The 17422-nt window shown below is 40.8% G+C and overlaps 1 protein-coding gene across 1 annotated transcript in view; it reads left to right on the top strand.

The window, feature by feature from the left end:
• The window catches only part of LOC107114017 (chromosome unknown open reading frame, human CXorf58), a 33315-nt gene extending 23323 nt beyond the window's left edge, over positions 1 to 9992 (top strand). The window contains exons 7-8 of the mRNA XM_015415435.1: positions 9235 to 9379; positions 9751 to 9992. Coding sequence (XP_015270921.1) covers positions 9235 to 9379; positions 9751 to 9927 — 322 coding nt within the window. The 3' untranslated portion in view covers positions 9928 to 9992. The remainder of the gene's footprint in view (positions 1 to 9234; positions 9380 to 9750) is intronic.
• Positions 9993 to 17422: the final 7430 nt, after the last annotated feature.

The following is a 17422-nucleotide window of genomic DNA, read 5'->3' as shown; positions in this document are numbered from 1 at the left end:
TCTAACCCTTTCCGTGCCGCAGACGGAGCCAAGGAAGCGCCTGGCCTGACCCAGCTGGAGCTGCCACCGCACTTGCCCTTCTGGGGCACTGCTTTAAGGTGCCTGTTGATTTTTGCTCACAGGACTCCGCAGCGTAGAGGGAGCATCGGAGGAGAGACCCCCCCTTCCCTCCCCGCCCCGCCCCCCAGGCTCCTTGCTCTGTCCCGCTGGCAGGAGAGTCTCCAAGAGAGAAGTGATTTTTGCTCACAGGACTCCGCAGCGTAGAGGGAGCATCGGAGGAGAGACCCCCCTTCCCTCCCCGCCCCCCAGGCTCCTTGCTCTGTCCCGCTGGCAGGAGAGTCTCCAAGAGAGAAGGAGGAAGGTGCAGGGGCGGGGTGGGGATGGGACACACACACACACAGACGCCCGGGGAGCAGCCCGGCAAAGCACCTGGTTATTTTTACAAAGCCCCCCCCGTGGAGGAAGTTGCAATCTTTCAATCTTTTCTGAGGGAACGCAGCGCGGCCACAGACGGGCTCTGGCTTCTGCAGTCCATGAAAAGCCAGCCGAGAGCTGACTCCCCCCCCCCTTCCATGCCCCTCCACCGCCTGTGAGGCGCCTCCAGAGCGGGCCTTCCCGCGCTCCCCCCAGCAGGCAGAGCCGCGGGGGGGGAGGGGGAGGGGTGGGGGGGGCTGCTCTGCTCTGGTGGGCGGGGCTTGTGGGAAATTTCGGGGGGGCTGAGGCCCCCCAGCCCCCACGAAGATTACGCCGGTGACAGGAACTATCCACTGCAGCTCTCAGTGTTCTGTAATGTTTAGAGAGTTGGCCTGGGAAGACCTACATTTGCATCCCTCCTCTTAGGACACCTGCTCAGGGCAGCTCACAAAATAAAACAAGTATTAAATTGTTAAAATTAACAATCCATGAAAAGATCAGCTAATAAAAACTGAGATCATAAAACACCATAAAATACTCAAGAGTATAAAATATTTAGCAGCCTAAATGATACTCATCATAGTTCTCAGGCTACACAGATTGCAAAAACAATTAAAGAGGTCAAAGTTCCAGTTAAAAGCCTGCATAAAAAGAAAAGTTTTTGCTCGGTGCCTAAAAGAGAGTATGATAGGTGCCAGACGAGCCTGAAGGGGAAGGGAACTCCACAGGTGAGGTGCTACTCCTGAAAAAGCCCTGTCCCTGGTTGCTCTGTAGGCGGGGGCCAAAAGAGTAGGGTTTAGTAGAAGGATATTAACTGGCAGGCTGGACAAAATGGGAGCAGGCTGTCCTTCAGGTACCCTGACCCAAACCAATTAGGGCTTAGAATGTGGATTACAGTGACCAGATCATGCTTGTTGAGGAATTTCTGTAACTGGCATATCAACTAAAGCAGATTAAAGGCATTGTGTACCCCAGAGTACACAGGCCAGGATCTAGCAGCATCCCCAAGCTATAAACCTGGTCGTTCAGGGGGGAGGGCAACCCCCTCCAGGATGGGCTAACTCCTTTAGTCCTCAATAGGGTTGTCAGCAGGCCTGAAGAAAAACCTGTCCTTTTAATAGAACCTTAATGTGTGAAAATGAGCAGCTGAAACTTTTCATGGCAATAACATGAATCTTGTCATTACAATAACATGATAAATAATATCACCAGGTAAATCCCATTAAACCTCTATTAAGGGGGCATTTTTCTCCAGGGAGTTAGCAACCCTACTCTTCAAGCAACTTTATCACTGATTAGCAGCATCTCAGTCTTGTCTGCGCTTCTGTTTCTTGGCCTTCATCCCATTACCTGCTCCAGACATCTATTCAGGATTTACACAGGCCCACATGACTCAGCTGTTAAGGCGTAATAGAGTTGGACATCATCCACATATTGGTAGCGCCTTCTTCTAATCCCTGGACAATCTCTCCCAGTGGTTTCCTGTAGCCATTAAGCTTGCTGGATGACCATGAGCTAGTCTCAGACTAGCCCACCTCAAAAGATTATTGTGAGGATAAAATACGAAAGGTGAAATATGAATGCCACCCTGAGTTCCTTGGACGTAGGGTGAGATAAAGTGTGATGGCTGGCTGGCTAGCTAGCTGTTGCCTATGAAGTGTCACTATTCTATGTCTCTCTTGTCTCTCCATGGGCAACCAGGTAGTCATTTACATGGAGACGCAATTCTGCTTCTCCCCCCTGAGTGTCATATAAGCCACAAGCAGTAGCTACAAAACTGACCTGTGGGAAGCCTGCTGTTCCACTGAGGGGTTTGTCATCCTCTTTGTTCTTCTATGACTCCTGTGCCTCCTAAACTAGTGACAGACAAAAATGGTACTAGATGCAGCCATGACGGGTCATTTATGCCGGTATAGATGCCATTTGGAATCGGTGTACTTTTGGGTGATCACACGGCGAACATCTGCCTTCCGTCCCTATCCATTGCAAACAGCCTTTAAACCGTTGTATTCTGCTACTAGGTCCCCAAGTGGTGGTATCCTGAGTGCACCGGTGTCCAGCCGCATTATCCCCGTCTGATCGCTCTCCACCGGTGTCCAGCCACTTCCGTTCGGAAGCCCGAGGCTTCCACTTTTTGGCTGCCATTTTTTTTAGTAGGCGATGTGCGCTTGGGCAAAGCTTCACCCTGTCGTTCATAATAATAATTTTTAAAATGTGCCTAGTGTAAGGCTTTAGACGAGTCCAGGACCTCACGGAGGCCAGTTTCAGAGTAAAAATTTAAAGGGATGTCTATGCTTCAGGGCACGCTTTTTGGGACAGGGTGTTTTGCGCCTGCGCAAAGATCTCAACTCTGTGGATGGCTGCCTATGCGCCTGCACAAAATGTAAAAATGTTTTTTTTAAAACCCGCCGCCGTGTGAACGGGCATATCATGATGGAGAACAGGAGGGTTATGTCATTATAGTAGGTCCTTGGGTTCCTTGTAGAGCAAGGGTCCCCAACATGGTGCTCATGGGCACCATGGCACCCACTAACACCTTTCCTGGCGCCCTCCAAGTCCATCTTAGAAAGCAGGTGCGGGCCAGGTAGGGCTTTTGCCCAGCAAGAGTTCTGCTTGACCATTGGATATTTGACTGGCACTGCGGATTTTTTAAATGTTGGTTTGGTAACAGCTGCCTGCACAGTGCAAGGGTCTTAACTGTGTGACTAAACTGTAACAGCCATTTTGTGGCTGCCTCTGCCTCCTGAAGCAGCCGTTTTGTGGTAGCTATTTTGTGGCTGTACCCAGCACACTGTGTCAGAATTCCAAAGGGGAGCACAGGCTCAAAAAGGTTGGGGACCCCTGCTATAGGGGTCATCACAGCAGCTTTCAGGGATGAGACTTTCTTTGTTCTTTCCCACTGAGCTATCAGGCCATTTATGTTGCTGGCTGCTGTGGGTTTATTTTTTTTAACTTCTGTATCTATTGCTCTGTTTCTGGTTTCAGCCAGCCTGTATTAGCATACTCACAGGAGAACCTAATAGCAGAGCAGCTAAGCAATTTCAGTTGGTCGCAGGAACAGTGATGCCCAGAGAGTCACTTTATTAAAGATAAGATGTCTGTTGTGTAGGACTTGCTATCTTCCAAATCTCCATTTGAGACTGGAGAGTATTGTTCACATCTCGATTTGTGTCATTCAATTGCTTTCTGTACAGAACAATAGCCTTTGGTCAAGAGTTTAAGCCAAACCAATTTTATCTATTGGTTTTAGGCATTGCCAGTTTCTTACGCAGGAGGCATAGGTCATTCCAGAGAGAGTCTGGAAAATTCATAACAAATGCCCACACCTCTAAATAACTCATCTGAATCATTGCAGAATAGACCGGCCCAACAGTGGTTTGATAGCAGGTTGAATCACTGACTGGGAATGTTTTCCTGAAATGCCTGAACTTTCAGTTCAGTTCAGTTACCTTTATTGGCATTGACACTGGAGAAAATACACAAGTAGACAAATAAATAAAACACTCAGTGTTGCCATTAAACTGAGACACCAACTCCTTTGAACAGAATAAGCATCCTCCAAGATTTGTAGGAAAGACAGTGAAACAAGCTGACCTTAATACTGAATACCTGAATAACTGGCATGTGTGTATGACTGAGATGAAATGGAATGTGTTTACATTAAGGTGTCATTCAGTCTTTCTGAATATAGATATGCATGTACTTCTCTAACCAAGAACCGTAGGTGTATAGTTCAAGTTAAGCTGTTGTTTGGATCTCAACAAGTTAATAGTACATTTAGTATCACTCTAGCAGTTGTTAATATAAAGTACCTCCTGTGAAACCTTCATGATGAATAGGCATACTTCCATTCCTTTCTCTCTTGAGATTGCTTCATTGCTGTACATATTTGTCATGGCTTAAATTGGGGGGGGGCACAGAAATCTTCATGGTGCTTTCATTTTTGCTGATTCCTCTGTTACAGTGGGGAGGGCCAGTGGTTTTGAGGGGCCCTGGACAAAGTTCCCATGCCCCCCTCCCCTCTTCTACCTACCACCACGCCCCCACACATGCCCTCCTTCCCTCCCACAGACCCAAATGCCTCCCACTCACCTGCTTGCAAGCTCTCCCACTGCCCATGCTCACCACTGCCTGCAGCCTTTTCCCCCAGTGGCGCTGGGCAGTGCATATAGCTGGGAGCACGGTAAAGCGCTCACAAATAGGTGAGGATCAACAGCAGTTAGCCCTGGCAGAAGTCCTGGGCCATGGCAGCTGCCCCATTTCAGGGTACGCTGACACTGGCCCTGCCGGTGGGTTACTGGAAAATGTATTCAGTATTTAACAAGCAGGTCACATTGGAGATGGCAGACCTGCAAGCACACAGTGGCTTTGTTCCCATGGAATTTAGTTTTTCATGTGCTGAAGTCAATGGCAAAACCATTGTTTGGCTAACTGTATCGGTACCAAGCATGACAAGAATCCTGGCTTCAAATTATACTTACTGGGTGGGATAGGGTTACTTTCAGTTGCCTCCTGTCCCCTCGAGAATAGTGCTATACCAGCAAAATAATAATAATAATAATGACACTCTTGTGCTGGCAAGATGTTACCACCAGCAAAACCATTACACTAGCAGAGCCCTTCCTATAGAAAACTGGGCAGAGCTGGGAGTGCGGGAATGGAGGAGTACAGTTTAGAAGGAATCAGAGAATTGTCACTAGTCTATGTTCAGTAAAATGTGGTTGCAAAGGAAAGGAACTATACAGATACTGCTACCAGTACTTACCGCTTAGGACCGAACAATGCTTAAAAGCTGTCATTTTATTTCTTTAAAACATTTATTAGCAGCGTTTCTACTCTGTGGAACTCAAAGCAACTTACAATATGTTTTTAAAAAGACATAAAAGATCACAATTTCCACCTTTTCTTTTACTACTCAGTCTTTTCTTTAGGAAGATAAACTGCTTTCTTTCTCCCTTCCCCTTTTATTTAGAGGCATGTCAAGCCTTGTCACATCTGCATATACAAAGATTTAAAGACCATCATCCACAATGACATCCACACAATCATAGTAAGAGTTCGGGAAGTACATACTGTCAGTGTTTACAGAACTCCTGCAGTTTCATGGCCAACACGTGTCCTATCAACCTACCCTCATCCTTCCGTATACACTGGTGACTTTAACAGTCATCATGGAAATTGGAGGTACATGGTTAATGGTAATAGCAGTGAGGCACTTGTTCACTGGGCTGAAGAACATGGGTTGCACCTCATTTTTGATGCTAGACAGAGGTACTTTCAGATCAGCAGCAAGGAACAGAGTCCAACCCTGATTTAACATTCGCTTCATCTGACCAGAGAAGTCAGCCCTTGTCTATATCCAGATGTGCTTTTGAGGTTTTCCCACATAGTCAGCACCATCCTGTAATCCTTGAGCTAAGAATTCAAATACCAGATATCAGGTCATTTCCAAGACTACGATGGAACTTTAAGAGGGTGAAACAGACAGGTTTCAGTGAAGATCTGGATAAGTGTCTCGGACACATAATAACTACTGCTGATTCGTTGGATCTGTTATACCTACAGCCAAAAGGCGCGTTCCTCGAGGAAAAGAATATATTCCAAGCTGTAGCGATCAGAGTAAGAGGCTGTATCAAAATTTCCTTGACAGCAAAGATCCTGAAGTAGCAGATGAACTACTCCATGAATTTGATGCTGCATGCAGACAAAAAAGGGACCAAAGCAACTACAATTTTGGATTTAAGACATTCCAGTAGGAAAGCCTGGGGCCTGCTGAAAAAACTAGGCGCAAGCCTACCTGTGCTCTGAGGAAAACCTGAGGTAACATCCAACCAGGTAACTGCTCGACTAGTATCCCTATCCAGAGCTCTGAAGGATCGAGATTTCACAATCAGGATAAAAAAGAACTCCAGATTTTGAAATGCACCTGCCTTAAAGACTGCAAGCTGTCAGGGGATTTCAGTGCTGATGAGCTTTTCAAGGCACTGAAGGACATCAAAAGCAGAAAGGCACCAGGCTTTGACTGCATCCATAATGAGTTCCTCACCAACAGCAGCATGTTCACTAAGAAGAGGCTTGCAAAGCATCTCCCTGACATAATGAGAACCGGAAGATTCCTAGGGAATTCAAGAAAGCAAAGATAGTTGCTATTCTGAAACCTGGAAAACCAAAACATCTGTTGGAAAGTTACAGACCTATTTCCCTGAGCTCCTGTTATAAACTCCTCGAGAGGCTAATCCTGAACAGAATCAGTGTCAGACTTAATGAACATGTCCCTATAGAGCAAGCAGGATTTAGACCTCATTGCAGTTGTGAAGATCAGGTTTTCAGCTTAACCTTCACTGAGGCAAGATATCAGAAGTGTCTTAAGACAGCAGTTTTCATTGATCTGACTGCCGCTTATGACAGTCTGGAGGAATGGTCTGTTGTACAAGTTCTTACAAGTTTCCCCCTGCAGAACATTATTTTGACTCTTGAGTGACAGAACTTTCCAAGTAATTGTGGGTCAGTCAATTAGCAAGCAGAAGAAACTGAATAATAGTTTAGCCCAGGGCTTGGTCCTCACTCCAGTTCTTTTCAATCTACACATATTTGATGTTCTTGAGACAATATCCAGGAAGTTTGCTTATGCCGATGATATGGCAATTGCAGTAAACGACAAATGGATTGAAAGGACTGAGGAAATATTAACTACGGGCCTTGAAATTTTGGCTGACTACTACCATAAACAGTAGCTCATTCCAAGTCCAGGAAAAACAGAATGCTCCTGTTTCCACCTGAACTGTGAACTGTGAACTGTGAACTGAATGTCTACCTTAATGGCACCTAACTTACACACAATCCTATACCTAAGTACCTTGGCATTACCCTGGACGGGACCTTGAGCTATAAATACCATCTTACCAATGTAGCAGTGAAAGGTACACATGCAAAACAACATCCTCTAAAAATTATGTGGTACCACTTGGGGTGTGTCTGCTACAACACTTCAGTGCTCAGCTTTGAGGTTGGTGTATAGTGTTGTGGAATATGGTGCTTCAGTGTGGCTCAACAGCCCCCATGTTCACAAACTTGATGTCCAACTTAATACAACACTGAGACCCATCAGTGAATGTCTTAAACCCACTCCAACCCATTGGTTACCTACATTGTGCCACATCACTCCCCCGCATCTCCAAGACAGGATGCTGTTCTTCATGAACATAGAAAGGTCATCGAAAACAGGGAATTGCCTATTCATGAAGACACAGCTGACACGAATTTACCCAGACTAAGGTCCCAACACCCAGCAATAAGGTCTGCACAAACCCTGCATTCAGAAAATTTCAATCTAAGGAATGATCACAAACATCAGTTCCACCCGATATTCATAACTTGATCAACATCAATGAGAGGCCAGCAGGATTTGACTTGTTACATAAAGTATGGAAGACAGCTAAAAGAATACAAACAGGTTTCAGCAGATGTGCAGACCTGTTATTTAAATGGGGCAAAATCCAGGGCCCGAATGCAATTGTGATGCAGCCCACCAAACTGTTTCACCTGTCACAGGAATGTGAGTGTCATGCTTTCCAGAGATGTGATAGAGTTCCTTGAGCTTTCCCCAGCTGCGACTGAGTGGATCAAAAATTTAGATATTGGTATTTAGCGTGATTGTTTACTCTGTATACTCATATCAACTTGGTTACATATTTTATGTTTCCTGTGTGTAATTTTGCCATACAACGAATAAATACAAAGATTTAAAGGCTCCTCTTGGAGCCACTTGTTGATTTACACGTTTAGGCAAACTTACATATGCATACCCTAGTCTTCCAACACAGGTTATTTAAGTCTCACCAAAGGTACTCTGATCTTGTATGTCAGAGCACGCAGCACGGACTTACATTACTCTGTCCTCATGCCCTCATAACAGGATTAGTAATATTAACATTACACATGTAACCAGAACTTTTTTAAATAATTAACACGTCATAATCAATGTTCCCTCTAAGCTGTGGAGTCTTGTGAGCAAAAATTCTACTTTGTGAGCTCCTGGCATTAAAGTTGTGAGTGAGCGATTTGGCAACTGCATAAATTAGTTTGCTCTGGAGCCATCCTTCCTGAGTTAAGACAAAAATGTGTGAGCCGGAAGCTAAAAAACTGTGAGCTAGCTCACACTAACTCAGCTTAGAGGGAACAGTGGTAATAATTATTGCCATAATGAGGCACAGACATGTAAGAGCATTGTTTTAATCATAATTATTGTAGAGTTGGGCAGAAAAGGTTGGTTCCTTAAACAGAAGTACTGTTTTGATAAGAGCAAGATGTCCTGTCCTGTGCTTAGTAAGGAAAAGATGCCATAGGAGTTTACCTCAGTCCTTTTACCAAAATTAGTGAGGAAGGAATACTGATGTGAATCTCTGCTGTGCTTCCTTAGCTCAAAACAAAAAAGTAGTAACTGGGTTTTTAAGGTTCTACATCATAGACTTCATACTTCTTCAGTTATCAGATGGAAATTAAAATGGAACCTATTCTTTAGAATTGCAAAATTGGAAAGTGCCCTATGTATGGTCTGGGAAGACAGTGCTAATGGTACAAGTCTTATATAAATGAAAGATTACTGGAAACTCCATCTATGGTAGAATATTATGTATGTTTGGGGGTTTGTTTCCTTTAAATAGGGGGGAAACTTTAGATTTTATTTTGGATACCAAATGAAATTGCAGTAGCAAGATGAAGATGGACATTTCAAGTAGGGAAAGCATAGTCACTTTCATACTAAATCTGCTAGCCTTTGAATTCTATCAAAAAGGGCTCAAAACACTGATTATCTTCTAGATTTGTTACACCAAAACCCACAACAGTCAGCCCACTGGGATTAGTCCGATGGTCAGCACCCAGATCTTCTGAACGTCGCTCTTATCAAGCTCGGCAGAAGATTGCAAAAATGAGGAAGGCTTATAAGCTTGATAAAGAAAAAATGGTAAGTATTTACAATACACAAGAAATATACTGAGTTTTCCAAACTTGGTCATGGCAGTCAGTATTCTGATGGGATATTTTCTAGCCCTATGAGTTTCATTATGCTTATTTTTTCAAACATCTACATATATACACTTTATTTTATATGGTGTCATAGTGAGGCTATTTGTTTAATTTTGTTGAAGAAACACTAAGTTTTGGGGAAAATACACAACTTGATCTGATCAAAAAAAGGATCCTCAGTCTACACACTATTGACTTTGCATTAATTGTGCAAAGCAACATGTAAGGCTTTGGATGAAGGGGTTGAGAGAGCAGGAAGCTAACTCCAACACTGTAATTTCTTATTAATACAATTCATATTTTATTCAGGAACAGAAGATGGATATTTCAACTCCTTTAACTGGTCATCAAGAAGTTAAAATTCCATTACAGGAAGGCACAGCTAACCGAGCTCTATTTGTAGAGGAAGAATGGGAGAAAGAGGCAGCAAAGCTTTTTGCCTGGTCAAAATCACTTGGTGAAGATACTGGAAATGACCTCCACTAAATGTGTTTTTCCAAACAAAAAACATCTGAAATCGCACTGGGGCTTCTGTTGTAGTAAAACAAAGTTCTCCACACGCAGTTCTCTTGGTCACAATGCAAACACAGTCCTGACAGAACATAAATTCTATATAATGAAGCTCTGGTTTAGGGGAAACATAATGAAGCAAAAATTGTGGTGCAAACTACGTGTTCACAGTATTAAACAGGAATAAATGGGGAAGAATAGTACCACTAGAAATGGTGGGGGTTGGAGGGAGATCGAGGAGTGTCATGACCAACCAGGACACTGATCTTTCAAAGCAGTGACTGGACATGGTAAACAGAATCAAGGTGGGAAATCAGAGAATAGTTTCCAGACTGCAGCTAAGAGAATACAGAAGGGTGATGCTATGAAAGGAATTCAACTGGTGTCTACTGAACTCAGTGGAAAGATACATTATCTTTAATGTGACTGCCTACAATTGTTGTTTTTTATTTGAATATGCTGTAATAACACTATATACTGTGAGATAGTTCTATAAAATCTTAGTAGCAATAATGGGCAAAACGTTAAGAACTTTTAAATGCCAAGCTCCAATGGGCAAGAGTTCAGTACATCCTTCCATCTCACCCACTAAACTTAATGGGATTTAAGAGGGCTTAACTTCAGCTACATTTTGTCCATGTTAGTATTTCATCTTTCCCAATTAGACTCACATGCTTTGTGTATAGTAAGTCTGAACTACAAGGCAAAGTAAAATAAAGATTAAAAATATTTTATTTACATTTTCTTTATGTACAGTTTGTACACCTCTTTTAGTTTAAAACATAAAGAGTACATATGCATGTCCAGACATAATGCATTCACAGCATGGAAGAACTTAACCTGCAAACAGAAGGAAAATGCTTTTAAGAACTGCAGACAAATCCTAAATTTTAGAATTTTCTAGCAGCCCTGGGAACATTAGAAAAATATCCCAATACGCACATTTGAATCCATGTATATATTTGAATCAACAGTATGCTCATTTGCTGCAACACAGAATGAAGTTAGAAAATGTTTTAGCTAGTCAACTGGAAGAGTTGTTTATGCCACATCAATTTGGGGTATGCTGAGAATCAATACTGAATTATGCCCAGGTAACTGTTCTCAATGTTGCTGCTCCTAGTAGAATTTTACCACTTATAAGGGTCCTAGACTTTTGAACAACGATATTTAAGAGATCAATAATAGCTATTACTGGAATTTTGATCCTAAACTAACCTATCAATGTTTTAAGGAAGAATCCACCCAAGCAAACTTGGGTTGTTTATCTAGTTTACCATTCAATTTCTTCTTTGTTCTTTTCCAACACTATTGAATAACGATTGCTACTGATAAAACATCATGTAACGTGAAAACTAAGAGTTTCCAATCCTTTAAGCACATGTTCAGCCTTTTGCAGGTATACGCTCACTCTTATTTTTCATAGCGTTCATCTCAAGTATGGGTAATCCTGTTGAAGTTATAGAAGCAGGGTACTTGCTGATTTTTTAATTCAGGCATTAATTTGCTACTTTTGTCTATGCAGAAAATGAGTAATTCCCATAAACAGATCCTATTAAGAAAACAGTAGTTCCCCATTTTTATGAAATAAGTGGGAAAGGTGTTCCATGTTATGATCCCAATTAAATTATTAACAGTGTGATTCCACTCAAGTGGCTACTATATCACCCCTAAAATGTAAAAGCATTATTTCTAGCAGCAACTAACTTGGTATAAAAAGTAGGCATATTAAACGTGCAGTTATATTTTTATCTGGTGTCTAATTTTTGTATGCTGTATCCTTTCTATTCTATTTTGATCATTTTACTCATCCAGTTCCTAGAGGAACACACTATCCATTACCAAGGTAACTGTGCCAGCATGAACAAGTATTAGATCACATTTTAAGAACACATTCTTTCTGGACTAAGCAATGATTGCAAAGCCTCTTGATTGGTGGCTAGCTCATACCAGTGAAATACAGATATCAACTTTTTCAGTAGCATAAATCCTATGTAAACATTGCCTGATTGCACAACAGTATTTCTTGAGAGAGTCACTGGTCCCTTAGCGCATTAATAGCAGTTTTCTTTCTTCCAATGCCAATTCCTGATACTTGGTGTATTCCTCACGCATCTTTTCCTATAGAGATGGAAGGATCACAATCCAGTGCAAAATTAAGTATGCTTAATCCCACTGAAATCAATTGGCTGTAAATTCATTTAGATTGGGCTGGACTGGGGGGGTTACCAACTCTACTAAGTCTTTATGATCTCTTATTTTGGCACTTGACTCACCAATGCAAATGGAACCTGCAGTGTTTGAACCAAATATTATAAAGAGCCCTGTGCTTGACAGGAATCTGAAGAGTAATCTGAAGATAATTTAGCTGTAATTAGTCAAACAAAAATGGAGGAAAAGAGAAATTATGAAGAACAACGTCAAAATTGTGTCCACTGCCCTTAGCTCACCTCCTCTCCTCTCTTACATTAAGTAAGTGTATAGAGGCAATGTAGGCATGTGCTGAGAACTCACAGCATCTTAAAATACTGCTCTGGAAACTATGAACAAAAGTAGGTTAAGAATCACTGACACACACAAAGTAGACAAATAAATAGCTTCTTAACCGTACCCAAAATACAACAGCAGCACCTTCTTTTAGATGCTTTTTTATCTGCTATATGGGAAAGAGGTAATAAAGGCAACCATACATACATTATAAAACAAATTCCAGTGTAAACAAAATAGGAATCTAATAAAAATGGCTGCAATCCAATGCATGCTTCCTTGAAGATAAGGCCCATTTAATTCACTGGAATTTACTCCCAGTTAAACAACTGCAGGATTGTGTTGTAAGTCATTTTCAACTGATGTAGCACAATAAAATGAAGTAGTAACTGAAACAACAAGACTGTAGAAGGAACTGTAAAAATATTTTTACAGGTCTTTTCATTCCTCTGTCGGACGATTTGCTTTAATGCTCTGCTTCCAATACTTTAAATCTAGAGTTATCATTTCAGATGAGTCTTCTAAAATGCTGAAAGCATTACCTAAAACTGAATACTTAGTTGAAGTCAAAAGGTAAAAGTGATGGGTGTGTGTGTGTATACATACACACAGATATATGTACACATACACACCACTTTTTTAACCTTTTGACTTCAACTAAGCATTAGGTTTATATAATTTAATAAGCTTTCTTTTGCCTGAGTGCTAAGCCCTTTTTTAAAAGGATACCTGTTTGAGTCCTGCACAGATTCAAATGGCAGTCTGTTCTACTTGAGATATGAATCTAGAGGATCATGTTACAAAGTACTGCTACATGAAAATTTCTCTGCCCACATCCCATTTAGCATGCTGGGAACAAGAGTAGACTTGAAATCTTCTCCCCAGCATGCGAGCTTTGCATGTGCAGTAACTGGTCTCCACCTTGATATCAGAAGCAATACACTCCATCATAGTGCGCTGTTTAGCCTTGGTTCTTAAAAGATTAAATACAATGCCCAATTCACATAAACAAGTAGCTGTGCTGTGGCTGCTTGAACTCCAAATGCTGAAAGTTGTGAGCCACTCACCAGTCTGACAATTTCATCACTTCATTGCAAGTTATTAAAACAAGTAATTCACTGTCATGTAGCAAAGTAGGCAGATTCTCATAGTAAGTAGGATTTCAAGCAACCACTACAGAATAGCTTCTTAGAGTGAATCGGACTCAAATTATTGTTTTGACAACATGAGTTCCTAGGATGAAGTGTAGGAACAGATATGTCAGCACATCATCACAAAGCATGTTATTGTCCTGGGATCACAGACACTTAATACCAACAAAAATAGTAGTGCTAACGTGTTTTAGTTCAGTTTAACAAAAGCTACTGTTAATTAACAGCTATCCCACACAAAACCCCACTTTAATTAATTGGTTTGAAATGGCATAGAGAACTGAGGGTTGACCAGAAGGTCTCCACACTGTAATCATGACTCTTCTTGGTTGTGTCCAAACTAAGGAAAGTTAAAATTCTCAAGTGACAGTAATCACATGTGGTGGTGGTGGTGGTGGGGAGGTAAGAGTCAAATACCATGTTAACTTTAGATTAAATTCTGCAACAATGTTTTGCTATCCAGAACACCTTTATTCAGCCAGTAACTATTGACAGTGTTTGTGCCTGGAACCCTGAAACATCCCACTCTATATAAGGTTACATAAGACTAAAGAGCCAATGAAAACTAGGGTTTTTGCTTTGCTCTTAGAGCTGAAGTACACAATCAGGAGCTTTGTGAGACATCTCTATGCTATTTTAAACCACAGGATAGAACTCAAATGCTTCTTTGACATTAAAACAATTCCTAGTACTTACTAAACATTTCAGCGTGATGGCAAGATCAAAACCTTCAGACATTCTAGTTTTGTATACACAAGGGGCTATTTTGCATAATGCTACTAATAATGTAAACTGGTTCTCTGTCCACTTGCCAGGAAAAGGTGCACTAATGAAACAACTCTAAGGAACACTTTTGAAGTAGTCAGCATGCTTGTATGTTCTCTAGAGAACATCACATGCACTTGGGTTTCTGCTGCAAAGGAGATGTTGAAGTATATGCAATCTCATATTTCCACACACACAAATATTGGCTAACAATGGTCAATCAATAGCTTTACTGGCAAGTCTTCTTTTGTGGACAATAATGTTAAAGTCTGGTCTAGCAATCAATGTTAATACACTATAATCACCTCATTTAACAAAGTGTAAATTTCCCCCCTCCCTTTTAATCAATCTAAGAGAGAGATAAACATGTGGCAGTCCTATCTTTCCTGTCTCCTTATAAATCTTTATATCCTAAGAGCTATAAGAAAAAAGTGCCCTATAAAAAGGCACTTTTGTATTATAAAACATCTGTTCATTTACTTTGCAGAAATGTGTTACAGCTTAACATAACACATTTAGGGAGCATTTGGTCCTTTTGGCATACATCATTTCACGCTCCTTGAATACAGACTGCTTGTTCTATGACGATTTCCAGTGAGAAAATGCTGAAAAGAAAATTTCCAAACATTACTGTGTGATCTTGTACACGTGTTATGCTGTGTTTCAAACAAACGGTTGTTAACCCTTGTGAGACTATCTCAGCATGTTCATCCAGCACGAGCAGGCCTTAAATTGTTAGTTTGCTCATATTCTACATGCCACCTTAAGTCCGTTGAAGGAGCATGACATTTTAGTATTTCAGTTCAGAACTCTATCCGATTCATTTTCAGTGATCTACAGAAAGCTCTTAACCAGATGCAGTTGCACAAGCCCCTCAGCCCTCCATACAGTAGTTATTTTCCAGGTTTGCTTTTAAAAACCCAGCACATTTACTTTGGCCCAACATTTAAGCACAACAGTTTATCACAGAATGCTTTCCAACAAGGACCTGTAGTGCTTTAACATTTCTGATAATAACATCTACAGAAGAATACAGTGCTCGTCACAGGGCACAGTTAGTGATTGTTATACATATTTCTGATTTATATTTTAGAAATAACATTATGAGATGACAAGGTAGGAGTTGTGACCTTTTTGTAAGAGAAAAAGAGATGTAGCTATTATTTCTAGCATTAAAACTTCAAATACTAGTTTTAACGAAACATTAGCTTATGAACAACTCATTCCCCAGAAATTTAAATACATGAAGGGTGGTGCTATTACACATAAAACTCTATAGGTATGATTATCTGTGTACTAGTTAAAAACAGACTTTTCTAGCTGCATATAAAAATGCATTTTACTTTGATCTTATAGTGTATGCATGTAAGTATGTACACATATTATTCACAAACTGCAATGCAGACAAAGGCAGCCTAGAAATTGTCTTGCAGGAAAATTTTGATGTTAATTTATATATGTGTCTCTGTGTGTGTGTGTATATATATATATATATATATTTCAGTAGACGCTGAAATTATTGCACAAAACTGAAGGGAAACTCATGCAAAAATATAAAATAATGTTAAAGGTAAAGGTTCCCTTGCTCGAAAGCCAGTCGAATCCGACTCTAGGATTGCGGTGCTCATCTCCGTTTCAAAGCCGAAGAGCCAGCGCTGTCCGAAGACGTTTCCGTGGTCATGTGGCCGGCATGACTAAACACCAAGGCGCACGGAACGCTGTTACCTTCCCACCGAAGTGGTCCCTATTGATCTACTTGCAATTTCTTGCTTTCGAACTGCTAGGTTGGCAGGAGCTGGAACTAGAGACAGGAGCTCACCCTGTCTTGCGGCACCCGGGTCTTGAACCACTGAACTACTGACCTTCCACAGCCTGCAGTTCAGCGTCTTAACCACTTGAGCCACCGAAGCTCCATAAAATAATTTTACATTCCCACTAATATCAAAGTGAGAATTGTGACATATGATTGGGGGGGGGGATCAAAGTACAGAGCAAGACAGAAAGGTCAGGTTCTGTTCTAGTAAAACTGCTGAATTTTATTTGGACACAGTTTTAAAAAGTTAAAATGCACAGTACAGAAGTGAAGGCCCAGAAATAAAAATGGAAAAATTCAGGGGGGGGGGGGGATTGAAGAATTCCCCCCAATTTTTGCAATGGAAAAATTCAGAACTCTGGGGGAGCTCTTTAAAAACTTGTGATTACCCCACCCCTTTTGAGTGAACGAGTGAAAGGTTTTTAAGGCAATATTCTGTTCAAAATGTGTAGTATGAAAAATGTATATGAAACAATCAACAGCATTAAATAATGATAGACTTATACAACCTATCTTAAAGAATGTTTATATGTGAATAATTCTGGCAACAATATGCTATATTCTGTTGAATGATAATGCATAATGAGAATGCATAATTTAAAAATGTTATAATTTTATACTCAAATATGCTATTGTGTCTATGAAAGTGCTTCTGTTCAAATAAACCTTCTTTTGTTTACAACAGAATTAGTTTTCTACCTTCAATTTTTATTTTTTCCTGCTTCTGGGATGGCAAAACCAACATGTGCTTAGGTAGCATAGGGTGCAGCAGTTGTCATCTCTCTCAAGTATTGTATATGTTTTCAATTTCTTAGTTTTCTTTAAAATATTTATACTCGTAAATTCAATAAACACGCCAAATAGTACAATGTTATATGCTAAGTTATAAACGATGCATTTTGTGATGTTAGGTCAGTAAAATAAGTTAAGTTTGGACAGGAAACTATTGCATATACTTCAACTTCAATTCCCCCCCCCAAAAAAAAAATGTAGAAAAAAACATACACAACCTCACTTGAAAATTTCTGGAAATTTTACATCTCTAAAATAAATGTGCTTTTGACCCACCTTACAAAAAGGGTATATTCCAATGCTCCCTGAAGCATGTGGCTGTCCTAGTGTACACTGAGTGAACATATGATAGGGTTTTAAAAACACATGAAGTTTAGGAACAGGTTCTATTTCCCCCCCCCCTCAAAACATGTAATAGTATGTAAAAATAAAAGCAACCAAACGCACAATATAAAAACACAGT

This window comes from Gekko japonicus, unplaced genomic scaffold (assembly GCF_001447785.1).
Source record: "Gekko japonicus isolate JY-2015 unplaced genomic scaffold, Gekko_japonicus_V1.1 scaffold1295, whole genome shotgun sequence".
In the NCBI taxonomy this organism is placed as follows: domain Eukaryota; kingdom Metazoa; phylum Chordata; class Lepidosauria; order Squamata; family Gekkonidae; genus Gekko; species Gekko japonicus.
This window is presented reverse-complemented; position numbering and strand designations above follow the sequence as displayed.